General features: G+C 41.1%; 1 protein-coding gene across 5 annotated transcripts; it reads right to left on the reverse strand.

The window, feature by feature from the left end:
* Positions 1 to 428: 428 nt before the first annotated feature.
* On the reverse strand, positions 429 to 26288 carry TAF12 (TATA-box binding protein associated factor 12). Of its 5 annotated transcripts, XM_064281580.1 has the most exons (8): positions 26156 to 26238; positions 14147 to 14258; positions 13580 to 13648; positions 11408 to 11659; positions 9475 to 9552; positions 6039 to 6153; positions 2657 to 2745; positions 435 to 940 (listed from the first exon to the last, which is right to left on the reverse strand). In XM_064281580.1, the coding sequence occupies exons 3-8, from the start codon at positions 13586 to 13588 to the stop codon at positions 905 to 907; spliced, it is 579 nt and encodes a 192-aa protein (XP_064137650.1). In that variant the 5' UTR covers positions 13589 to 13648; positions 14147 to 14258; positions 26156 to 26238; the 3' UTR covers positions 435 to 904. The 5 variants fall into 5 exon arrangements, with proteins under 5 accessions (XP_064137651.1, XP_064137650.1, XP_023410200.1 ...); XM_023554432.2 differs by lacking the exon at positions 14147 to 14258 and having other exon boundaries at positions 26156 to 26247; XM_064281581.1 differs by lacking the exons at positions 13580 to 13648; positions 14147 to 14258; positions 26156 to 26238 and adding an exon at positions 12358 to 12442 and having other exon boundaries at positions 429 to 940.

The raw sequence follows: 26288 nt of genomic DNA on the forward strand, positions 1-26288 counted from the left end.
ACATTGAAGGACATGGCTTTGAGGTCTGGAAGGGGCTCGGTTTCCTCTGCTGGGTGGTGAAACGACAGGGATCGGGGATACCAACAATTAAGACAAGACAGGCACCTGGAGAGACAGGCCTCGCCCCAAGGCTATGCCATTCTTTTACAGGGCCAAGAATGAACGCAACTTTCTTCAGGAGTTCCAGACAGAGCAGGTCAAAAAGGCTCTTAGCCACGTAACCCTGCTAGAACAGGATGCCTCTTCAGTCTGGGGCTCATGAGAGCTGGTCACCACTGCCTGATTCTTACAGCACGGAAACAGACTCAAACTCCTGTGGCTGGTATGGCTTCTCTTGGAGTAAAAGAATGGAAAACCCCTGAGTTTTCTGCAGCCACCTGCTGACTAGGCAGTTACAACCAGCCTTGCTGCCCTCCTAACTCTCTGGCATTCCAAAGGCTGTAAGCCACGCGTCCTGTGTCTTTCAATTAATAACGTCTTTATTCTGTAAAAGCAAATTAAAGTCATATTCATATAAACACTGACATTACAAAGTACAGGAAAGGCGAGGGGAGAAGGAAACAAAAACCTCTACACATCCTGCTAATACTGTCTCACCAAACAAGACCACGATGCTCTGTCCCATATCCAATCACTTATATAATAAACCACAAATAAAATCTTCTCTGGAAGATACACTGCTCCTCTTTGAGACGGCAGGGAAGAGGGGCTGGAAGGTGGGATAGGAGGCTTTATTCTTTTGGCAGATCCTCTCAGTCATTATAGATATTGCTGCACTGTTAATAAAAAATATATGCTTCTCTGTAAAGCACTAAAAAAAAAAAATTCCATGGATGAGATGGCTGAGGCCTCAGCTCAAGTATCTCCAAAGGCATTGTTGTCCATTCCCTGACCTTTCCGTGTGTTATTTCTTGGTTGTTTTCCGGATCAATGCCATTCTCTGAAAGGAGAGAGAAATACGGCAGTTACCCAGGTTAGAGTCCGGAGCCTGAAGTCCGGACACTGACGCGTGGGCGCAGGCAGCACAGTCTACACTGCAGGCTGTAGCCCTCGGGGACGCCACAGTCATAGGCAGCTCAGCAGGCTCCTTTGGGACCTGAGAGCCATCTGCAGGGCTCCAAAGATGTTTGATGGGCCAGTGGCCTCATTCCATTGACCAAGACACCCAAACTGCTCTAGGCTAGCAGGATGGCAAAAAGTTAAAGGCAGGAGACGGTAACAGCCTTGACTTTTAGGGATGTAGGGGAGAGGCCATCAAACACCCGTCTCTTCTTTCTCTGATGATGGAGCAAACAGGGAAGGGGGCTCTACTTGAAAACTGCTGCCACACACAAAAGGAGCTGACATTTCACACTTGACCTACAGTGAAGGGAAACTGAAGGCTACACCTTCTACCCAACCCAACAGATAAACAGATCACTGGTTTCAAATTTACTGTTACCAGTCACTGGCCAAATCACTAACTTGCTTTGCTCACTCTTTTTGACCAAGAGACTGCCTCAACATTACATTTTTGACTAAATAAATACATAAGGCTAAAAGTGGATAATTTGGGAGCAGAGCCAAAATGGCAGTCTGGAGGGACTGACTCCCTTCTGAAGAGCACCACAGTCCTTGGATTTAGGCTACTGGCAGTTCCTGGCAGGGCTTCTGCTGTGGGCTCTGTAAACCTATCCACTCCAGAGATACCAAAACCAAACTGTGCTGTCGGGTAGATTCTGACTCATAGTGACCCTGTAGGACAGAGTAGAACTGCCCCACAGGGTTTCCAGGGCTGTAATCTTTATGGTAGCAGATGGCCGCATCTTTTTTCTCATGGAGTGGCTGGTGGATTCAAACCCCTGACCTTACGGTTAGCTGTCAAGTGCTTAACCACTGAGCTACCAGGTCTCCTCCAGAGATACTTGGCTATGGAAAAAGCTCACTTTTCAAATCCAAATGGCCTGTAAAATTAAGACAGAAAACAGCCTTGTCAGTGGGAGGTCAACACTGCTGCCGGGCTGACCAATGACAGGGATGACTTGTTCGACAGCAAAAGCGGCATGAGGTTCTTAGGCCAGCCTCTGGGACCCTTGTTAAGAGGCGCTGAGACACTCAACTGTACACTTAAACATGGTTTAAATAGCAAATGTTACATGTATTTTACTACAATAAAAAGAAAGAAAGAGGGCAGAAAACAGAGGTTAAGCTGGGATAGGGACCAGAATGCCTGGCAGGGCAGCCTGGGTGCTACCTACCTGCACAAGAATAGTTTGTATTTGCTTTCCTTAACCTGCCCTCTACTCATAGGGCCATATATGGTGTTCAAATCAGCAATTATGAAGGAAGATTTCAGTAAGGAGGTGTGGAGGGGGTAAGCTCTAGTCACGTTAGAACCTAGAATTAATAGCTTTAAGCGATACTCATCAGAGTTGAGAGAAAAAAAAGACTCATGTGGCAACAGTACCAAGGAAACAGCTGATGATTTCCCATGGACTGCTGCTGCCTCTTGCTCTCTCTGACCTTTAGTCCATAGAGTGCGGTTCGGTGGGTGGGGGAAGGGACAACGGTGGTAGCTAAATGCCCCTAGAAGGTAGCTGTGTGTACCTGCCCCCTTCTGAGACACTGATCAGGGGCTCCCGCTTGGCTGCCCCCTGGGGCTTTGACAGCCTCTCACCTGTTTGTGAGCTTCTGTGGTACAAGCTTTTTTGTAGGGTCGGATTTCTTCAGAGCCAAACCCTGGGATCCACATGTTCCACTGGCGCTCTGCAAGGAAGGGGCCAACACAGAGAAAAGGGGACCAGGAGGCAGTGTCAGTGCAACGTGACCAGCAGGCAAGGGGCAAGGAGACTAGGCTGAGCAATCAATGTCCTGACACTAACCCTACAGAAGGATCCTATGAGGAAATTGTACAGAGTTCCTCCTGTGCTTTAAAGGATGCAACTAGTCTGAGCTTCTTGCAAAGAAAAAAGTGATAAATTAATCAAAGCTGTGAGTGCTGAACCCTGAGGTTTTCACGTGGCTCGTCTATCCCACAGAAAATGAAAGCCGTTTGTTCCTTGAACTGTCCCACTCCTGTGCTCAAAATAACCCCTCAAACCAAAGGAAGACAAGGAACAGAAAGGCATTTCCGGCATTCCGGAGCTAAGAGCTGAGTTCCAGTTCTGCTGCTTCACTGAGGTGCTCTGTGACCTTGGGTCTCGAGTTCTTCACCTTTCACTTCGTAATAACAGTACCTACCTCATAGAATGGTTGAGAGAGTTCTGTGACATAATGTAGGCAAAGTGTTTAGCCCAGGGCCTGGGATAAGGATACAGCTATAGGTACGTTCACATCACAGCTCTATGCCCTTGTACCATTGAACAGAATCATCCCTGTAAGGCTGTCACTAGAAGTTTCCAGAGGGCAGGGACTTTATTTCACTTTGTCAGTGACTGGCATAGTTATATAGTTACACGGCCCTCTAAACTCACAAATAAATAAAGGTGTACTGCACTTCACGCAAACCCAATATAAAAAATTATACTTACACAAGGTATTTAGGGAATAGGTCACTATTTTATCACAGTCCCCCAGAGCACTGAAAATAGGGTATGTTTCGCCAAACTTATTTTATCCCAGGCAGGCTGTTAAATCAAATGGAATATTTGTGGTTTCATAGTTATGCGCTGGATCTAATGCCAAGCAAATATTGTGTGAATGAATGATTTATGTGTAGCTCTAGAATAATGTGAAACACAGCTCTTCTCCAATAGTTCTTTGAAAACCGAAATGTTTTAGTTTGAATTGGTTCACTTTGTGCTTTTGGGAGAAAAATGTCTGAACCCTTCTGCTACAATATTTGTTGTCAGTACTTGAAGGTAACACTAAGCTTATTCTCTGGGAATTAAACTTCGCAATCAACTCAACGTGGACCACAGTATTGATATACAAAGTTACTTTAAAGAAAGAGGGCTCCCAGGCACGAATGCATACATGTATGTACGTATGTGTATGTAATCATGTGTATCTATATATGTGATGTATTTATATCAAGAAAACAGCAGCTACAATCATTTAGTGAATAAAATGTGCAAAGCATTCTATGTATATTATCTCATTTAATTTTAACATTTTTAAAGAAAGACTGTCAGTCAGAAGGGGAGACTATTCAGCCATGTAAATATAGAAAATGGGTCAGGAGCAAACACTGGAGTACCCATCCCAGTCCTGTTCCGGAGAGAGGCGTCAAGAGTTTATAGCCCATTGGCAAATTCACCCTTGCCCAGTGGTGTGGTCTGATGCCATCTAACACCAAAAACCTGTTGCTGTTGAGTCCCCTCCGACTCATGGTAACCCCATGTGTGCAGAGTAAGGCTGCACTCCATAGTTTTCAAGGCTGTGACCTTTCAGAAACAGATCACACGGCCTTTCTTCTGAGGTGCCTCTGGGTGGGTTCGAAGCACCAACCTTTTGGTTAATAGTTGAGCACCTAACTGACTGTACTACCAAGAGACTCCTTCATCTAACACCAAGTTCCTTAATTCCCTGTGTTGTGATCCCATGCTCTTTCCAAGCAATCTTCTGATTATGATTTAGCTTCCATTAGGCCTGCTACAGAAACTTCTGGTCATGCAGGCTTCTGAGTAGTCTAATCTCTGTGATAATTATTTCTTACCCTTAATAAATAAACTGGCATTCTGGTTTTATTTTCAATAATTAAAGTATAAAATAGGAAAGCTAAACTCTCAAGTAATATAATCTGTTGTGGCGACTTTAAAACATGTCTACAAATTGTTTAAAACTCCTCCCATTGATGGGGGGGGTGTCTATGTTTCTACCCTTTGAACCTGGACAGGTCTTTGTGACTACTTCAAAGAAAAGAATTTGGCAGAAGTGACACTGTGTGACTTCAGAGGCTGGGTTAGGAAAGGGCACACAGCTTCTGCAAGCCGCTCACTGGACTCTCATGTCGAAAATCCAGCTACTCTGGGGCTGCCATATGAGACTAGAAAGAGAGGGATGCCTGCGGAGTCCCCCTGCCCCAGCGCAGGCATCAGGCATGGAAGTGATAAAACCTTCCTTTAAGATGATCTCAGCCCCAGCCACCACCTGACTTTAACCACATGAGAGACCCCTAGCAAGATCTGCCTAGCTAAGCTCAGCCAACCCCCAGATTCATGAACAAAGTAAATGACTGTCATCATTTTAAACCACTGTTTTAGAGTAGTCTGTTACACAGTAACAGACAACCAGAAAATGTGTCCTCTGCTATTAGCACCAGGGACATTAGCGAGAGGTCTGTTATGGACTCCACCTGGACTACCAGCGCCTCCTCAAGCTGAGGGAAGCCTTTCAGGAATCAGTCATGGGCTCATCTGCCCTGAACCCCTTAATATTTCCTGCCTTATTCACTTGGCCTGTCTGTGCAGTTACATTCTCTTTCTTTTGATCACTTTATAACCAATGCAGAGGGGGGCTCATTCACTTCCATGTGATTATAGTTATCAATGTTAGACAAGTATGTCCCAGAAAACCTCAGGCTCAAATTGAGGGTCTGTTAAGTGAAAAAAGCAGAATACAAAACTGTATGTACACTAGGATTATAATTTTTAGAAAAAAAAATGCATAAATAGGCTAAAAACTGGAAGGGAACAATGAGGGACAGCTTTATTTGAATGGTGGAGACATAATCATAGCTACATGACTGAGCTCTTCCTGTGTGCCAGGGCCTGTGCCAGTCACTTCAGAAACATCACCTGTAATTCTTACAATTCCCTGTCAGGAGGATATTATGATCCCTACTTTACAAATGAGGAAACAGGCTCTACGAGAAATTAAGTAGGAAGGATAAGGTGAGACAGCTAGAAAATGGCAGAATCTAGTTTCAAGCCCAATGCCTGGCCTCCATCTCCCCGCCACAGACGGATCTCTCCTCTCTCTAATGCTGCCATTGAATGAATACACAGGTCTAGAGCCGAAGTCTCCTCCCAGCATGAGGGTTCCCCTGACGACACTGTCTCTGGCAGTCCTGAAGGGGCTGCAATGTGGGTACCTCGGGAAGAAATGAGACCACATACCTAGATGCAGCTGGACATCCTTCACCTCCAGGGTGCTGGACTTGCGATGCCGGGCAAGCTGACAGGCTGCTGTCACCACACTCTCGATAAAATCGTCAGCAATCTGTAGCAGCATCTGGGGAGGGCAAAAGTGGGGAGGAAGGGCAGGGAGTAACCATGGCATTGGCAGGGTAGGCTCCTGTTGCTGAGATAACTGTTACCTGTCTGAATTACACATTTAGTCAGGTCTGGAATCTATTAGGCAGCTAAGAACCAACACTTGGGCTAAGGTGGGAAGGAGAAATGAGGAAGATGACAGAAACACATCAACTGTTTAATCCGGTCCACTTTCTGTGGATGTACTTTCTGTACGTTAAACCCTCTAGTGATCAACTAGCCCAATCCCTGCATCCACATTTTCTTCTGAATCAGGTGGGAAAACAAAAGTGAATCATGGTAATTCCTCACAGTCTCTCTCTCTCTCTCTTTTAATTCCTTCCAATTTCTTAAAGCACTTCCATCTCCATAAACTCATTCAGTCCTTACAGTGATCCTGTGAAGAACACGGGACATACATTTCATCCTCATTCTTCAGAGGAGGATGCCAAGACTCAGGGAAACTAACCTGCTCACAGCCATGTAAACCGTAAGCAGCGGAACCAGGATCCAAACTCAAAAAAACCCAAATCCTGGTTTTTTAACTTCACTATCAATTATTCCCAGACTGTGTGAAGACCAGCATCAGAACTCTGAAACTAAAAATCTATAGGAAACAACTGAAATTCTGATCAGTCAACACATTCCTCATACCTTTCTCTGTTGCCCCAAACAAACAAAAATTACAACCATGAGTACAGACTTCCCTGCTTTGCTGGACCATTGCTTAATGATATCTTCCCTATGGAGTCCCTGGGTGGTACAAACGGTCAAGGTGCTTGGCTGCTAATCCAAAGGCTGGAGGTTCACGTCCACCCAGAGGTGCCTCAGAAAAAAGGCCTGGTGATCTGCTTCCAAAAAAATCAGCCACTGAAAACCCTATGGAGCACAGTTCTACTCTGATACACATGGGGTCGCTATGAGTTGGAACTGACTCAATGGCAACTTGACTGGTTATCTTTCATATGGAATCAAATGGATACTATCTAAAGGAAAGATTTCTGATTAAACATGGCAGATCAATTTCAAAAATGACCTCATCTACCTCCTTAAACTCATTAAAATAATAGTAAAGGAAAAAAGAAAGAGATATAAATCCATAAAGACAGTAAGAACAGGAGAGGAAACCTTAATGGACAAGAGATCTCAACAAACTTTTAAAGTAAATTTTTGCTACAAAGATAACAGACAGATGAAGAGTGGAAACTGACTTAGCAGACAGAAGAAGGTACAACACAAGTGCCTGTAGAGGGGACACCAATGAGAACTGAACTGACATGCCCTTCAAAGTCCCTAAGAGATGCAGGATCCGGAAGTGCCATTTATCACAGAAAAATGGGCTAAAGCACAGAACTAAAAACAGGAGAATTATTACACATCTATATACAGAGTTGTTCCCCCACCCCTGCACTCCAAAAGCAGCTAGGTGACTTTGCCACACACACACTTGACCTAGAACCCAGCAGGTTTCTTCCTTAGAGAAAGTGAATGGGAGTGGCTCTGAATCAGAATACACCAGACACTGCAGAGGTAGGGAGAGATGCAGGGCCCTTTCTCCTGCCTTGCTTCCAGAATGTTAGAAGCGAGGGATAAACCCTCCAGATAGACGACTGGAGGATTTTTCTCTGGAGCTACTGAATGGCTCTAGAGAAAAAAATGTATAGATACTGACACTTAGGGAATCCCCCAATAAGAAGGTTGGTTTGTGGACAAATGATTCTGAAGTGAAGCCAGTGATGTGCTAGAACCAGCTGAGACCGGCTCACGAAGGCCAAATAAGTGCACCTCTTCCCAGTGGATGACATCAGCTGCAGCTTAAAGTGGGCCAGGACAGGAAAATCAGGAAGTGCCACAAGTTCGGCCTTTTCCTCAGAGACTGTTAGACATCTACTAGTAACCAACAGTCAGTATGTCCAGCTTCAAATTAGCTTTCTAGTGGCTCATTCTTTACGAATGGATAGCCAGGATCACCAGGCATCTGAAGAAAGTCTCCAACACTAAAAAGGAAAATAAATAAACCAAAAAATGAAACAAAGACAATGCAGGGAAAAGAAGAAAATGTCGAATTTTTTTTATATAAAATTAATATGCACAGAGAGATATAAGTTACTACGACCATAAAAAAAGAACAGAATGGCTTGGGAAAAAAAAGGACCAATCAGTCAACAAGAAAAAAAAATTAAATTTTCTATAATCAAAATTTTAAAAAGTTAAAAGGTTTAGAAGATAAACTAAGGGAAATCTCCCCAAGAAGTGGAACTTACAATTAAAGAGATGAAAAATAGGAGAGAAAAGATTAAAAAAATAAAAACCTGAGAGGATTAATCCAGAAGACCCAACTGTCATTCCAAAAGGCGCCCTGGTGGCACAGTGGTTAAACGCTCAGTTGCTAACTGACAGGTTGGTTGTTCGAACCCACTAGCCGCTCCATGGGAGAAAGATATGTCAGTCTGCTTCTGTAAAGATTACAGCCTTGGAAACCTATGGGCCAGTCCTACTCTGTCCTACAGGGTCGCTATAAGTCAGAAGCAACTCAACAGCAGTGGATGGGTCATGCCGGAAAGAAGGCAAAAGCCAAGGAGAAGAAATTATCGAAAAAGTAGTAGAAGAAATAGGGACACTCATACTTAGCTGGTCGAAATATAATATGATGCAGTATTCTGGACAACAGTCTGGTAGTTCTCAAAAGGTTAAACACGGTTATCATACGACCCAGAAATTTCGCTCCTAGGTATATACCCGAGAGAAATGAAAGCATATGTCCACACAAAAACTTCAACACCAATGTTCATAGTGTCATTATTCGTAACAGCCAAAAAGTGGAAACAACAACAGTCAATGGATGACTGGATAAACAAAAATGTGGTATATTCCTACAATGCAATATATTATTCAGCCATAAAAGGAATATATATGTTACAACGTGAATGAACTTTGAGTACATTATGCTAAGTTACATTCTGCTGTAGATACAGCTAAAACTTTTGAAAGTGATTGCCTATGAGTAGCACGCTGTCTTTTTTGAGAGGCAAAAGTAGTAGCAGCTACTAGGTATAAAGGCCAGATGATTTGTGTAAATTATCCCATGGGATCCTCACAAGAACTCTATAGTAAATATTATCATACTACCAAAACAGGGAGAAGCTGAGGCTCAGAAAGCTTAGGTGACTTGTCTACAGCCCCGAAGCTGGTAAATGGCAGAGCCATATTCAAATTCAGATTCCTCTGCCCATAAAGTCTGTGTTTTTCACGCTGTGCTACAGCAGCTCTCAGGGACACAGTGTATCCAGCCCCACCTTACCTCCTCCACATCTTCATCCAACTGCTCATTAGGATCCACTTCTCTCACTAAGTCTTGCAATTTCTTCTTCGTCAATACCTAAAGTTAACCAGGAGAAGATATTTCAGCCAAGTATTAAGGAAACAAAACAACACATTACCCTGTAAGGAAGAAAGACTGTCAAATTGTTGAGTTTAGTTTCTACTTTCCAAAGAGTTCAAAGTCTGGTCTACCTGGTGGTATTTGCTGTAAGACTACATTCTAAGGAAAGAGGAAGCAGCCTGGGGAACTGCAGTTTGGAACGGAGGCAAGCATCTAGCTGTCGGGGAATTTATTTCAGCCTCATCTCTTTTTCTCACTGTACCTCGCCTTCTCCCTTTATTAAACAATTTGCAATTCTCTGCCCACCACAAATTGTACCGTGCCTCTGCTGTCTTTGGACATGCTCTTCCTCCCTTCCTCCTACCTGCTCAGCTCATGGCAGCTCCTTCTGATGCTTTTCCTAGCCCACTCAGGTAACAGCAACCATTCTGGCCTCTATTGTATGCTGTGTGCCCTGCTATCGCTGTGTATTTATAAGTTTGCCTGTCTCTAACTTAAGAGGCTATAAGCTCCCAGAGGGCAAGAAATATGTGCTCGTCTCTGTATCACTAAATATTTGTGTAAGTATGGATAACTACGATCCTTCTCTCATTAAAAACCAAAACCCACTGCCGTCGAGTTGATTCCAACTCATAGCGACCCTGCAGGACAGAGCAGAACTGCCCCATTGAGTTTCCAAGGAGCACCTGGGGGATTTGAACTGCCGACCCTTTGGTTAGCAGCCACAGCACTTAACCACTATGCCACCAGGATCCATTAAGGGAATGTTGTATAGCATATATGTGCCATTAAAAAATGATCAAAAGACATATAGTAAATGCTAACCATGGAAGACATATAGTAAATGCTAACCATGGTTAGTTTGGGGGTGGTGGCGGAATTATGCACTATTTAGTCTTTCTATATTTCTAAAGTGTCTGCGATAAACATGAGGAACTTTAGAAATAATAAAAAAAGAAAAATTTTAAAGTGAATATTTGGTGATATTTCCCATCTATTCACTCTTCTTCAGTCTATCATTATCATCTAATTCAAGCCTTTACCACATGCCTGGATTTACCGCTAAAGTCTTAGAATTGGTCTTCCTCCCAGTCTACCTCCTTTCCTACAGGTCTTACCCCTTACTGCCAAGTTAATCCTCCTAAAACATATCTGTTTATTACATAACTCTTATTCTCCTATTAGATATCTGCAAAGACTAAAAGTTCCTATGTAAACTTACTAGTAGAGGCCCACTACGTCTTCACATAATCCTGCCTATATAGTTTTATCTCCTGCTCTTCTCCAGTAGACTCTACATTTAACAAACATTGGTCTCCTGGATATCTGCTTAACCCCCTCCCCTTCACCTTTGCTAGTCCCTCCCGCATTCCACTGGAATGTCAGCTCCACAACCAAGTCACGGGATTATACTTATTTCTGTGTCTCTGGAGGGCAGAATCAGGATCAGGGGTCAGAGTTTAGAAGTACTACAGAAAATTAATAATGGCAGCAGTTGTACGAATTAGAAGAAGTACTCTTATTACAGGAATAATGAATCCATTTATTATTTTATTTAACAGTTATATAACTAATTACAGACAAGGTGGCGTGTGTGTTTACTGATGTGTGTATATATACATACACACAAGTACATTCAGAATAAAAATTGGTACTTTTTTTTTAAAAAATGAATAAACTTTATGAACATGAATGATAATCTGATAAAGAACTTTGCAAGTCCAGGGAGAGAAAAGATCTTCTTTTTCAGCTGAGAAGAAGAGGTAGCATCTGAGATGGACAACTCTCAAAGCATTGGTTCAAATAACACATAAGAGGTGCCTACAGAGAGCAAAAAATAAGAGGATGATACCTGATTGTTTTCAGGGCTGAGTCGACCTCCTGTACCAGGAGTGCCTGGTATCTTTACCACTGTAGTGCTATTAGCCATGGAGCCTTGTGGAGGGGTGCTGGCTGGTTCCGGTTTTATGGATGAAAAATTGGAGAGGTTGATTAGGGCTGAGGGGCCAAACTGGTTCATAATCTGTCGAGCTTTGGACTTCAGCTCATAGAGCTTATCAAGATCCTGCTTCTTTTTGGAGCTGTGAGGACCAAGGCCAATCAACTGTAGATAGAAAACACCAGAATTAGCTCCAGAAGCACCTGTAATAAAGGATGAGTTTTGAAAGTAAAATTATATGTGGTCTTTGATATATCTGATGACCATTTGATACCCGCACATTAAAAACAGACGGAATGAAGAATGTTCATTGGTCTCACCTGACAGCTAGAAACCATCTCTTCTCCAAAAGTACATTAAATAATCCACAAATTGAAATCAGAACAAAAGCAAATGACATCAGGACTCTTGTGTACAAAAATAAACTAAAATGAGCAAAACATGTTTGAGCACTTTATAAAAACAGAATACTTGGTTAAGTACTACATGCATACTTTTTGAGCACCAAATGTTAAATTCAAATAAATCATGGCACAATCACATACTTAAAACTCAGTCACAAAGCTTCAGAAAACAGATTAGTTTATTTTGGCATTTCAAAACATCCTTAAGTCTATGTCAGGCTATGCCCAATAAGCACAATTTCAGCAGTTGTTAAAAGTAAGCTCTTCTTTACCATCAGAAGCAGTTTTTATCTGAATGTTAGCAATCTTTCAGTACGTGCAGAGCCCCCAGCCTGGAGCCGCTGGGACTTCTAAATCTTAGAGTATGAGGTTGTTTCCTGGACATCGGCTTTGGTGTCATCAGGATCAGAAGCACATTCACCAAGTTCTGCCCATAACAGCCTCGAGGAGCTTACTTACAGCTATCTGAGTGTCTAGATCTTTAATTACATCAGCAACGGCTGTGAGCCCGGAGAAATGAGAGGCAGCCATTTTCAAAAGCTACCTGTAAATGAACAACCGGCATCAAGCACCACCCCTGCTACAGAACCATTTCAGTTGTATGGCCTGGCACATCTTCACCAACCAGGACGCAGGCAAACTAGATACAGAGAATTGTATCTCCTTGTCCCAGTTGGGTGCCAAGAAAACCATCTCCATCTCTTTCATACACAACTTTTAAAATTAGTTAATGATAGCTGTAGTGCATATACACTATCTTTCTATAATTTTGAGTGTTTTATTGTTAGAAATAAACTAGCAGCATATGAAACTGTTTATTGAGCAAAATTGTGGAATGTGAACCTGCAGGAATCATGTCAATGGCTTTCAGAACTTGGTAAAGCTTAGCAAACTGAATGTGTGTGTTTCTGTTCTATTCTTGCCTCCACTGCAAAGTTCCTCCCCAACATATTGTCTAGTATTCTAATCTAAGCAATCATCCTCTCTTGGCTTATTTTCAATAAAAACAACTAACCATGCACTAGTTAAATGACCAAGAGAAACGGGGCTGACTGTTTGGCTAAGAGCCAGCCGAGGGGGACAGCACAGTATCGGGATCACTTATTTATTTTTAAAACCACATGTAGCCCATACCTTCCCCCCTACCCACAAGTGCTACCAATGGGACAGGAAGAAATTGTTAGGAAAGGTTAACATGGTAATAATTACTGTAATGATATAAAAGTAAACTCTTTTTCCCAAGCAAGTTCTATGAAAAAGGCTTATTAAAGATTATCAAACTGTATCCTAGTGTACAGCACTAATTGTCACTCTAGCCTCACACTGAAAAATACTATACTTCTCAAATAACACCCTCGCATTTTTTTATCCTCTAAGGGACTTGGCAAATAGTACTGTGTATTCCTCAAAATAAGTGGAGACTTTTTTTTTTTTGTAAAAAAGTGGAGATTTCTGTATAATGGGAATTTCTGTAATAAGATTTGAAGGAAAAAAAAATAGCCTATATAAAAAAAAATTTTTTTTTTGATATAAAAAGTGCCAAATATGGGTAATCACATATCACATTAGGAATTAACCTTAAGGAATAGCTCCAATGGTAGTTGCTATAATGAAATAAATAGAATCTCTATGGTATAAGAAAAATCAAAGTTTCTCCCTAAGAAAATAGACTGCAATTTACTTCAATCATTGATCTTGTTGAAAAGCAAGCAACACTTCTATATTTTCAGTAATTCTAAGCCACTTCTTCCTGTTAAAACAAAACAAAGCAGATGATGATCAGATACCCATGATCTGATTGACATGAACCTAAGTTTCCCTGACTGTTCCTTTGTACAGCTGGATTGAAAACCCCTGGAACATATTTGGGTGGTGATTATATGGGTTTATATAATCGTCGGGTGCCCCTAGGTGTGGCAATCACTTAAGTGCTCGACTACTAACTGAAAGGTCGGTGGTCTGAACCCACTCAGAGGCGCCTCGGAAGACAGCCTGGCGATCTGCTCCTGAAAGGTCACAGCCTTGAGAGCCCTATGGAGCAGTTCTACTCTGCACACGTGGGTTCACCATGAGTGGGAATCAACTCGATGGCAACTAACAACAACATACAACTTCCAGACTCAACACACTGAACATTTAAAATTCATGCATTAAAAAAAATTGTATTGTGGTAAAATACATACAACAAAAAATTTTGTCGTTTTAACCATTTTTAAGTGTACAATTCAATGACATCAATTATATTCACCATGCTGAGTTACCAGCACCATCCACTTCCAAGTCTTCTACCACCTCGAACGGAAACTCAGTGCTGCTTCAGCAATTACTGCCATTTTCTTCTCCTCCCAGTCCTGTAACCGCTAAAGAAATTTTGTGTCTAACTTATTTCACTCAGCATAATGCTTTCCAGGCTCATTCACGTCATCTCATGTATCAGAACTTCATTTCTCTTTATGGCTTAACAACATTCCAAAAGACTAGTATCTAGAACACAGAAAGAACACTCACAGCTTAATAGTAAAAAACAAACAAACAAACAAAAAAGGCCAAAAAACAATCCAAGTATAAAATGGAAAGAAGACATGACCAAGTATTTTGCCAAAGAGGATACACAGATGGCAAATAAGCACATGAAAAGATGTTCATTATCATTAGCCATTAAGAAAATGCAAATTAAAACTTCAAGGAGATAGAACTGCACACCTATTAGAATGGCTAAAATAAAAAACAGTGACAACACCAAATGCTGGCAAGGACACTGGATCATTGATACCTTGCTAGTTCAAAGCAGCTTCATCTGTAACAGCTAAAGACTAAAATCAGCCCAGAGGTCCCTCAGCAGGTGAATGGTTAAATTGTGATACACCCATACCATGGAATAGGGATACTACTTAGCAGTGCTGATACATATGCATACTACTTCGCAATCCTGATACATGCAACAACTTGGACAAACCTGCAGGAAATTATGCTGAGTGAAAAAAGCAAATTAAAAAAGAACACATACTGTATAGTTTCATTGACACATTTTTGAAAGACAGAATTTTAGAAATGCAGATTAATGAGTGCTTGTCAGGGGTTGGGTTGTGTGGGTGAGAGGGAAGTGAGTATGGTTATAAAAGGGCAACACAAGGAATCCTTGTGGTGATGGAATTGTTCAGTATCTTCACTGAGGTGACAGATAATTGAACCTACACAAGTGATAAAACTGTACAGAAATTAATACATACACACACACAAACGAATACAAGTAACACTGGGGAAATCTGAATAAACTGGTGGAGTATATCAATGTCAATATCCTGGTTGTCATAGCATACTATTCCAAAAACCAAACCCACTGCCATTGAATCGATTCTGGCTCACTGTGACCCTATAGGACAGAGTAGAACTGCCCCACAGGGTTTCCAAGGAGCGGCTGGTAGATTCCAACTGGCAACCTTTTGGTTAGCAGCCTGAGCTCTTAACCACTGTGCCACCAGGGCTCCACTAGTGTGCTACAGTTTTGCAAGATGCTACCATTGGCGAAAACTGGGCAAAGTGAACAAAGCAATCTTTCTGTGATATTTCTTATAACTGCATGTGAATTAACAATTAATCTCAAATTTTAAAAATCAGGAAAAAATATTGTCAAGGCCTTTTGAAAGATGATGCAAAACTCTGGAGTCATAAAAGAAAAGACTGATACATAAAAATATCCAATTACATAAAAATTAAAAAAATGTCTGCATGGTAAAAAACAAAGTCAAAGGACAAAAGACAACCTATGAAAATACATGCAACACATATCAAAGAGAAAGGATTGATTTATACATTAAAAAAATCTACAATCAATAAGTACCTAACCACTGAAAAGAAAAATTACAGAAAACATGACGGTACAAGAAAAAGAAATTCAAATGGCTCTGAAGATAACAAAATAATCCTTATGCTTATTCATAATAAAAATGCAAGTTAAAACTACAAGCTACTATTTCTTCCTCATTTGGCAATAACCCAGAAGTTTTATATATACTGTTTGAATATTTATGGAGAAGAGGTCGTTTCATACATTGTTGGAGTGGGGAGAATATAAACTAGTCAGAGGTCTCTATAAATGGCTACTTGGCAGTATCTACCAAAATTAGAAAAGTATATACTGTTTTGATCCTATAATTCCACTTTCGGTACTTTATATTATAGTCAAACTTATATGTAAATAGAATACTACACATAGAAGGAATCTCAATCTAAATGTTCATCAAAAGTGATACAGTTAAATAAATTAGGGTACAACTATATAATGAAATCCATTAGAAAAGAATGAGACCCTTGAAAACGTTTTGCTAAGTAGAAGCCAGTCACAAAATACGGAATGTCCAGAACAGGCAAATCTACAGGGACAGAAAGTAGATTAGTGGTTGCTTAGGGCTGGGGAGAGAGGGGAGTGGAGATTAACTGATAAGGGGTATGGGGTTTCTTTTGTGGGGGATGAAAAATTCTAAAATTAGATTATGACGATGGTTGTACAACCCTATGAATGTACTAAAAAACATGGAATTTTGCACTTTAAATAGGTGAACCATATGATATGTGAACTATATCTCAAGCTGTTTAAAAAAATGAGGAAGCTCAATATAGCTCCAAGTTATATTATTCAGTTATAAAACTGTTAAGAGTAGTAAGAATAGCTTGCTATCATTTATTAAAACATATACCCACACTTGTAAATGCACAAATTATTCCTGGGAAGAGCCATAAAAAACTGACAATAGTGGTTGCCTTGAGGGGGAGGGAAAACAGTGGTATTTTGGTAGCCTATGGGACCAAAATGGGAGAAGACTTAGTACTTTAACCATACACCCAAATTCAGTAGGGATTACACCTCAACATAAAGAAAACAAAAATCCTCACAACTGGACCAATAAGCAACATCAAGACAAAGAGAGAAACGGTTGAAGTGTTCAAAGATTTCATTTTACTTGGATCCACAATCAACACCCATGGTGGCAGCAGTCAAGAAATCAAAGACACACTGCATTGGGCAAATCTGTACCTCATTAGTCATTAGGGAAATGCAAATTAAAACCATAATGAGATATCTACTATACACCTATTGGAATGGCTGGAAACCCTAGTGGCGTAGTGGTTAAGTGCTATGGCTGCTAACCAAAAGGTCTGCAGTTCAAATCCACCAGGTGCTCCTTGGGGCAGTTCTACTCTGTCCTATAGGGTCGCTATGAGTCGGAATCAACTTGAAGGCAATGGGTTTGGTTTTTTTTGTTTTATTAGAATGGCTAAAATTAAAAAAATAAAAACTAACAATACCAAGTGCTGAAGAGGATGCAAAGCAACTGAAACTCACACACTGCTGCTGTTGGTGCTGCGTGCCATCCAATTGATTGTAACTTATAGCAACCCTATAGAGCTGTCCCATAGGGTTTTCTAAGCTGTAATCTTCACAGCAGCAGATAGCTAAGGCTTTCTCCAGTGAACCTGCTGGGTGGGTCTGAACCCAGCTCTTAACCATAGCACCACCAGGCTCAATCATACATAGCTAAAATTAAATTGGTATAGATGCTTTGGAAAAGTCTGACAGTTTCTTATATAAACATACACTTATCATATGACTCAGCAATCCTACTCCTAAATACTACCCTATAGAAATTGAAACTTGAGTATAAGTTCATTCACACAAAAACCTGTATATGAATATTTACAGCAAAATTATTCATAATTGTCAAGAACTGGAAACAATTCAAATGTCCTTCAACTGGTGAATGGATAAACAATGGTATGCCGATAAAACAGTATACTACTCAGAAGTAAAAAGACTGGTAATACATGGAACAACATGGATGAATCTCAAATGTATTATGCTAAGTGCCAGAATCAAGAGTCAAATGGCTGCTTACAGTATGATACCATTTATGTGACATGCTGGAAAAAGCAAAGCTACAGGGATGCAGAATGGCTCAGTGGTTTGCCGGGGGTAGAGGCAGGAGAGGACTTGACTATGAAGGAGCGCGCACACACTCTCTCTTTCTCTCTCAGGTGCTGTAGAGTCAGTTCCAACTCATGGTGACCCTGTGTGTGTTAGAACTGAGCTCCACAGGTTCCCAGTGGCTGATTTTCCATAAGTAGATCACCAGGCCTTTCTTCTGAGACGCCTCTGGGTGGACTCAAACCTCCAATCTTTCAGTTACCCGCCAAGCACGTTAGTTAACCTTTTGCACTACCCAGAGCAGCGTAAGGGAAACGTTTTGGCAGGGAAGGGTACCACTGTATTGTGTTCTGATTGTTGTGGTGGTTACGTGACAGTATGCATCTGTTACAACACAGAGACTTGTACCCCAAAAGAGTGAGCTTTATTGGATGTAAATTAAAAAATAACTTAAAAAAAAGGAAAACAAAATGTAACCATCAGATCAGAATGGTCAATGACTCCATATCCAAATTACCTGGGTTTTTTTTTTTTTCCTTCTCTTTCAATTTTTTTTTTTTTTAAATTGTACTTTAGATGAAGGGAAACCCTGGTGGCGTAGTGGTTAAGTGCTACGGCTGCTAACCCAAAGGTGGGCAGTTCGAATCTGCCAGGCCCTCCTTGGAAACTCTATGGGGCAGGTCTACTCTGTCCTACAGGGTTGCTATGAGTCGGAATCAACTTGACGGCAGTGGGTTTGGTTTGGGTTTAGATGAAGGTTTACAGTACTAGTTTCTCATTAAACAGTATACACATTGTTTTATGACATTGGTTAATAACCCCACGACATGTCAACACTCTCCCTCCTCACCAAATTACCTGTTTACTGGCAACTTTCATCATGTTTGATTGTGGACCAAGCACAGTGGAATGAACTGATTGTAAATAACTTGGATCCATTATGTAATATATCATGGCTACCTTTGGGCTACTCAATTTCTAACTCTCACTTCCTCAGAATGCCAAGAGATAGGGATGTACCACCGTGTAAAAACACGTATTATCTGTGAGACAGTTTGAAAAAACAATGATAGTATTTAACCCTTGTTAGCACCTACTATGTGGAAATCATGTGCTAGACGATTCACAAATAAGTCTGGAAAGTCCATGTCCCAATGGTTTACAGCTGAAAATATTTAACAATTTTATCAAAACAAGACTGTGTGGTTAGAGTTCTATTCAGTTATCCAGTCTATCTCCACCCTGATCACATTTAAACTGTGGCAGATAGGCTGCATATGACAACTCCTAATTGCTTTTAACAACTTTGTATCTCAAACAGAAATACAGTCACAAACCCTATTAATGAATCTGATTTTTCAGAGGGTAGGGAACTGGAAGGACCTGGCAATAGTTGTAAGACCCTGGCCTTCTCTGGGCATCAGTTCCATTAACTGTTCAAAAAAAAAGTAAAAAGGATAGGGAAATAGAAGACCAGTTGTCTTTAAAATTCTTTTATCTCTGAAATGTCCAGGAATTTATTATTTAAACAAAATACTGAGTCAAGGGGTCTACTGGCCTGATAAACACTCTATTGCTGTGGCATATGACTTAATAACTGGGTTTTCTACCTAGCTGTTTCTTTCCTCTCTGACTTCTAGGTGTATCTAAATGAACTCAAATTTCGTAGCCTAAATAAACCAAAAAGAGCCAATTCATTGCAGTCTGTGAGACTTGAAAACAGAAATGCAGGCTTTTTTCCAATTTGAAGCTAATGCTAAGGTTGATCAGTTTGTCCCCATTGAGGTGATTTTTGACTTAACAGAAAGGTAACATATATAGCACACTGGTCAAGGGCATGGGCTTGTGGTGTCTGGGTTCAAGTACAGACTCTGCCACTTTTAACTGTATGTCCTTCAGCAAGTTACCTAATCTTTTTATGCCTCAGTTTCCTCATCTGAAAAATGGGGTTAACAATAAAGTGTACCCTCTGGGGCTGTTGTGACAATTCACTGAGTTTAAGTACCTAAAGTACTTAGAGGACTGTGTGTGGCACATGATAAACACTAATAAACATGTATGTTAATACATATATGCTCTTCTCTATTCTAAATTTTTTTCACCCATTCTGGTATTAACTCTGCACACACGCCCATACGCTGGTGGCACCCTATAACCACTGTAACAGTGACACAGATTAAGAAGAGAAGAGTGGATTGGAAAAAAAAAAATGGGAGTAACAAGTGGTCAGCAGGAGGACGATGAGAGGCACTGTGGCACAAGGAAGATCCCAGATAGGAGGCTGGGTACCATCCTAGTTCACCATCTGAACTTCCTTCAGCCAGTGTTTCTACATCTGTAATTAGGAGCTAGATGAGGCAAATTCTTCCAGCTCTAATAGCTTAAGATTTTAAATACGCCCATACATACTAATTTCAAAGTTTGTCCTTCGCCTCCAACACACCTGCTTCAGAGTGCAGAATATAACCATTGCTGAATGTATTGCCTCCAAAACATTTTGGGGCATTCTATAAAGACTTCAGGTCAAAAGTAATATTTCTCATGTTCATATCTGCTCTAAATCTAGCACAATGGTTTTCTGATCTGGTACTTTGAAATTCTATTATAACTCATTCAATGCTAGCACCACAAATAAGTGAAACAGAGAACATTTCGCAAACAAAGATAAATATTAACTTAGAAATAAACTATCATTAAACCATCAAGTATTTTGGAACGGTATCAGGCTCTACCTCATAATTTTCCGTAAATAAGTTTTGATCACTTGCACATAGTATTGGCACTTGCACAGAGTATAGGCTAACTCATTGTGAAAAAACTAAGTTAGCTCAATTCCCCCAATCATCCAGTTCATGTTACAACTGTAAAGTTAACCCAGTTTAAGTCCTTGTTCTTCAAGTTGGTCTTTCTTGGCCTCCTAAATTTAAAATTAAATATATCTTACTGCATCACACGGAAAAGCTGTACACAGGCCCTGCTTTTGTATCTTGAATATCTATGCCTCTGTGAAAACAGAGGAATTTAGTTCTCGCCAAATACTATACGTACCCTAATAAACTGCAGGACTCGACATTAAGAGGAGTCTTAAAGGGGAAGGGAGGGACGTCTTCCAAAGATGTGCTTTGTATAACTATCACTTCTATTTTGCAGATGGGCAAACTGAGATGTGCAGAGGAACCCACTCAGAAAAGCAAAGGCAAACATAAGTGGATTTGACTGGGGTTTAGCCACTGAGTACCACGTGGTTTCAGGCAAGTAATTTAACCTCTCTGAGCCTCTCTGAACCTATTTCCTTATACGTAAAATGGTATTAACAATATCTAACTTGTGGGGCTGTGATAAATGATTCTTTTTTACTTGAAAGTGCTCATGATCACGTAAGTTTGAGTAGGTTTTAATAAAAGACATTACTGGAAAAGGGAAGTAACTGAGATAGTATGTATTACTGGAGAAGGGTAGTCACTGTTCCATGTCTCTCTGCTATCCTTATCTAAAAGCAGCCATCTCTAGTAAGTGCTTATGTTAAAAGTATAGGATGAGAACTTGACTGTTTCGGCTGTAACAATTTTTGTGTATGGTGTGAGATATGGGTCCTACTTCATTTTTCTGCATGCGGAAATCCAATTTCGCCAGCACCATTTGTTGAGGAGACTGTTCCTTCCTATCGAATGGACTTAGCATCCTTGTCGAAGATCAGTTGACCAGAGATGTTATGAATTTATCTCTGGGCTCTCAATTCTATTCCATTGGTCTATATGTCAATCATTAAACCAGTACCAGGTGTTTTGATTACTGTAGCTATTTAGTATGTTTTGAAATCGGGTAGTGTAAGGCCTCCTACTTTGTTCTTTTTCAAAATAGCTTTGGCTGCGCCAGGCCTCTTTCCTTCCTACATAAAGTGAAGAAATTTTTCCATTTCTGTAAAGAATGCTGTAATTCTGATTGGGACTGCATTGAATCTGTAGATCACTTTGGGTAGTATTGACATTTTCACAATATTAAGTCTTCCTATCCACGAGCATGAAATATCTTTCCATTTATTTAGGTCTATTTTAGTCTCCTGCAGCAGTGTTTTATAGTTTTCATTGTGTAAATCCTTTACATCCCTGGTTAAATTTATTCCTAGGTATTTTGTTTTTTTAGGTACTATTGTAAAGTTCTTGGAAGAAAACATAGGGGTAAAACTATAAGACCTAGTTTTTTTAGTGACAGATTATCAAACACAACAACAAATGCACGAGCAGCAGAAGACAAAATAGATCACTGGGACCTCATGAAAATTAAACACTTGTATTCATCAAAAGGCTTTATCAAGAGAGTAAAGAGACCACCCATAGGCTGGGAAAAAAATCTTTGAGAAGCACATATCTGATAAAGGTCTAATATCTAAAATATATATAAAATTGCTACAACTTAACAACAAAAAGACAAATAACTCAATCAAAAATGGACGTGAACAGACACTTCTTCGAAGAGGAAATTCAGGTGGCCAACAAACACATGAAAAAATGCTCATCACCATAAGCCATTAAAACCAAAAAACCAAACACGTTGTAGTCAAGTTGATTCTGACCCACAGCAACCCTACGGGACAGAGCAGAACCGCCTCACAGGGTTTCCAAGGCTGAAGTCTTTACGGAGGCAGACTGCCACATCTTTCTCCCATGGAGTGGCTGGCAGTTTTGAACTACTCACCTACTGAACTACTGCAGTCGATTGCTTTAGCCACTGCGGCCACCAGGGCTCCTCCTTAGCCATTCCCACCAAAAAACTCACTGCCATGAAGTCAGTTTTGACAGGATAGAACTGCCACATAGGGTTTTCAAGCAGTGCCTGGTGGATTCAAACCGCCGACCTTTTGGTTAGCAACCACAGCTCTTAGCCACTATGCCACCATGGTTCCCTTAGCCATTGGAGAGATGTAAATCAAAACTACAACGGGATACCATCTTAATCTTACTAGAATGGCAAGGATCAAACAAACAGAAAATAACAGACGTAGGGAGGTTGGAACTCTTACCTACTGCTGGTGGGGACATAAAACGGTATAACTATTGTGGAAAACAGTATGGCGATTCCTCAAAAAATTAGAAATAGAGCTACCATATGATCCAGTGGAACCCTGGCAGTGCAGTGGTTAAGAGATCAGCTGATAACCAAAAGGAAGGCAGTTCGAATCCACCAGGCGCTCCTTGGAAACCCTATGGGGCAGTTCTACTCTGTCCTATAGGGTCGTTGTGAGTCAGAATCAATGCGATGGCAAGAGGTTTGGTTTTGGTTTTGGTTTTTTAATATGATCCAGCAATCCCACTCCTAGGAATACACTCTAGGAGCCTAAAAGTAGGGACATGAACAGACATGGATGCCGATGTTCACTGCAGCACTATTCACAATAGCAAAAATGTAAAACAACCCAAGTGCCCTTCAGCAAATGAATGATAAACAAAATGTGATACATGCACACTTTGGAATACTACCTAGCCTTAAAGAAAAATGACGTCCTGATACATACTACAGCATGGATGAACCTCAAAGGCATTATGCTGAGTGAAATAAATCAATCGCGAAGGACAAATATTGTATGATCTCACTTACATGAAATGACAATAGGTAAATATATAAAAACCAATGGTTACTAGGGGTTACCGGGGCAGAAAGGGAGAGGGACATGGAGAATCATTCTTTGGGAAGTCCTGCATTTTTGTCTATGGTGATAGAAAAATTGTCATTGACTTAAGGTAATGGATACATAACTTGATTATTGTAACTGGTATCACTAAGTTGTACGCCAAGGGGGAAAAATGGTGAAATGGCAAACAGGATGTTATAAAAAATTTTGCAATAAAAACAGCAGCCCTCTCCCCCCAAAAAGGCTGCTGCTATTGATACTGAAAAAAAAAAAAAAAACCAAACCCAGTGCTGTTGGGTCGATTCTGACCCTATAGGACGGAGTAGAACTGCCCCATAGAGTTTCCAAGGGGTGCCTGGCGGATTCGAACTGCCGACACTTTGGTTAGCGGCTGTAGCACTTAACCACTACATACCCAGACCCAGTGCCATTGAGTCGATTTTGACTCATAGCGACCCTATAGGACAGAGTAGAACTGCTCCCATAGAGTTTCCAAGGAGTAACCACTACATAAAAAAAAAAAAAAATTATAGGTACAGATAAACACCTCTTGGGATTAGTTTTCTCAATTCAAAGATTCAGTCACGGATTCATGGGCCTGTCCAGTCAATTGGCCTAATACTGTCTTTAGAGTTTCTGCTCACCTCCTAGTTCAGTGAGTAGTGTTTCGGGTCTTAAAAGCTCACTAGCAGCCACCCAAGATACAGTTAGTATCTATTAGTCTGGAGGATGAAGGAGACCGAGGAATCAGAGAAGGAAATAGACTGTAGGTCTAATTGCCTCCATGAACTACTACCTCCTTTCCTATGAGACCATAAGAAATGGATGGCACCCGGCTACCATTACTGAACATCTTGATCAAAAGGAGGAAAATGTGGAACAGAACTTCAAATTCTTATTGGAAACTGGACTTACTAGATACGCTGAGACTGGAGGAAGCCCTGAATCTATTGCCTGGAAACAACTTTTAAGCCCTAAACTGAAACTATCTCAGGAAGTTGTGTTTAAACTATTTAACTAATTTAATAAAGAATGTCTGCCCTCAAGAAGCCAGAGTGTTGACATGTTGTGGGGTTAGTAACCAATGTCATAAAATATGTGTAGTAACTATTTAATGAGAAGCTAGTTTGTTCTATAAAGCGTCATCTAAAGTATAATGAAAAAAAAAAGAATGTTCACCTTGAACACTGAGCAGTTTTAAAGTATTATCTATATGATACCAAATGGACAACAATAACTAAAATACAGATGAGAACTTTAAGGGGCAGTGAGTCTAAGTTAACAGTAGTGAAACAACATGGACAGAGATAGGGAGAATGGTGACACAATGTGAAGTATGTAACCAGCGTCGATGAACTGTACACATAAAAACTGTTGAATGGGTATCCATTTTCTTGTGTATACTTTCATCCAAAACTTTTAAAACGTATAGGACACAATTTATCTATTTGCCATTTTCTAAATGGCTTACAGATTTAAAAAAAATTTTTTTTGGCTTCATTTAAAGGTTTCCTTACTGGTGTGTGACATCCACTGTATCAACAGTAACAAGTCTTGAAATAAAGTATATGCTGGAATCTGTAAATATTCCCTCCTGAGTTTGAAGTTAGAGCAAAGATTCCAGAAGCATTCATTCAAGGAACATTAACCAAGCATTTTCTATTTGCTAGGCACAGAGGAGTACTAGCATTGGAACAAAATTATGATCTAATTAATCACTGCCTCACTAGGATCCTAAGCCCTCTCTGGGCTAAGCCTCCTTAAATGTAAAACAGGAATTTAAATAAAGATAATCTTTTTGAGCCCTTTCATCGCTGACATTCTTTTATTTGAGATGTAGGGATCTGTGCTCAATCACGGTTGAGTGGAATGGTACTTAAAGCGCTTATTAAGTATATAACTGAATTCAAACTGCTTCCAACTTCACATCCGAGTTTCGCAAGAAGGAAGCAGAAAACGAAGATGCTTGCATGTGGGCTTTCTAGGTTAAGTATGACACAAGGAAAAGTCTGCCCAAAGCCAAGGAGGCAGCGCGAAGGCGTCGTCTTCCCCTGAATACTTCCTTTACCCCTCCGGGTTCAGAGAATATGAGAAAAAGTAGGTCCCTATACCTTTTCCAAACCCTACCTTTCCCTCGGATGCTGATCTTCACTTTTAGGAGCTCGGGTCCGCACAGCCTAGTTCCCTCAGAAACTCGGAGTCTCAAAGCTCCGAGCCTATCTTCACTGCCCGTTCCTGTTTCCTCCCAAACTCATGCCTTCGTTGCCTGCTTTTGCCCCTCAGGAACCTCAGTCTTCGCTGTCCTGTTTCTGAGTCCTCAGGAGCCTGGGTCTTCACCGTCCCGCTTCTGCTCCTGAAGAGTCCAAGTCCTCACTGCCCTGTCTTTACCACTCAAGAGCCCGTGTCTTCACGCCCCGTTCTGTTCAGACCCTCTCTTCTTAGGAGCGTGGGTCCTTACATCCTATCCCTCTCAGACTGCTTCCCTCAGGTGCCGGGGAACTCACATCGATCCCCGTTCCCTAAGTCCTGTGCGGGTTCCCACAGCCGCGTCTTCTCCGAGCCCCGATCCCCTCAGTCCCGTCCAAAGAGCCTCACAGCCCCATCTCCTCCACAACCTGGTTGTTCAGACGCTGACCCACTGTGGGCCCAGCTCCTAACTCCCTCCTCCCGCTCTTCTTCCTCAACTGCCAGGGCCCAAGACTCACAGGCAGCAGCGTCTATCTCCCCATGATATGCAGAGACTGCCCCACTGAAGCGTTCGTCTCAGCAGCCGGTCCGACTGCGCGGCCCTCCCCGAGTACTTCCGGCACCGCTCCCCGCCTCCAACCCGGAAACGCG

The sequence above is a fragment of the Loxodonta africana genome, chromosome 3 (assembly GCF_030014295.1).
Source record: "Loxodonta africana isolate mLoxAfr1 chromosome 3, mLoxAfr1.hap2, whole genome shotgun sequence".
Classification (NCBI taxonomy): Eukaryota; Metazoa; Chordata; class Mammalia; order Proboscidea; family Elephantidae; genus Loxodonta; species Loxodonta africana.